The 854-nt window shown below is 47.7% G+C and overlaps 1 protein-coding gene across 1 annotated transcript in view; it reads left to right on the top strand.

Annotated features, from left to right (window-relative positions):
- Positions 1–379: 379 nt before the first annotated feature.
- The window catches only part of LOC115240382 (H/ACA ribonucleoprotein complex subunit 1-like), a 2,090-nt gene continuing 1,615 nt past the window's right edge, over positions 380–854 (top strand). Inside the window, exon 1 of the mRNA XM_029815504.1 lies at positions 380–477. Coding sequence (XP_029671364.1) covers positions 412–477 — 66 coding nt within the window. The 5' untranslated portion in view covers positions 380–411. The remainder of the gene's footprint in view (positions 478–854) is intronic.

Below are 854 nucleotides of genomic sequence, written 5' to 3'. Positions count from 1 at the left end.
GCTACGACCGCCGTTATATCCGGTAAAATTCACGAGGCATGGGCAAAAAAAGAGCAAATGTCCGTGATGTTTTTCCCCCGTCAAAGTGAAAGAAAGAAAGAAGGAAAGAAAGTCGCGAATTAAATCGAGAGGCTCGCGAAAGAAAAGTCGAATCGATAGCAAACTCTGAAATTGCGATTCTTCCTTGGCGAGGGGAATAGCGATTGGAACAGCCTGGAACGACGGGGCGGCGATGTTACGCCGCCCGTATCCGGGCATCCGGCAGTAATCAGCCACGCTGGGGCGGATAGCCCGTGGGAAAACGGCTTACAGCGCGGTGTCGGTCTGTTCACCTTAAAGAAAGACCGACGCGGACGAGCGCGATTTTCCGTGGAGTGGGCCAGCGAGCAGTGGGCGAAAGTGTCGGTATATATGCCGCTGATTGGTACGATTCAATCTCAGTGTGCACTCCTGAAGGCTACCATGAGCACTTCGCAGGTGAGCTCGCGTCGCTGGCAGAGCGGCGCGTACCTAGGGCTCCGACGAGGGTCCCTTTAGGACCCTCGCCTCGGAACGGAGGACTATGCACGAGGATTGACGAGAAAGAACAATGTATAAGAGGGCCGCGTTAACGGATTTGACGGCGTGATATCATTTAAAGATAATCATTGTGCTGCGTTCCTCGTGCACAGTGTTAGAATTAATAAAAATTTTTCTTATGTGATTTTTCTAGGAGAATAAAAGTCTTACTAACAAGAAAAGAAACAGTGGAAGATGTAATTAGATATCTCGCATTAATTATGCTCGTATTTTGCAAAGTGCGCCGTCATTCGTAATAGCAGATTATTATTTAATTCTTTTGTTATATATATATA

This window comes from Formica exsecta, unplaced genomic scaffold (assembly GCF_003651465.1).
Source record: "Formica exsecta isolate Colony F162 unplaced genomic scaffold, ASM365146v1 scaffold425, whole genome shotgun sequence".
NCBI classification, from domain to species: Eukaryota; Metazoa; Arthropoda; class Insecta; order Hymenoptera; family Formicidae; genus Formica; species Formica exsecta.
Note: the sequence above shows the minus strand (reverse complement) of the source record. Positions and strands in the feature narration are given on the sequence as shown.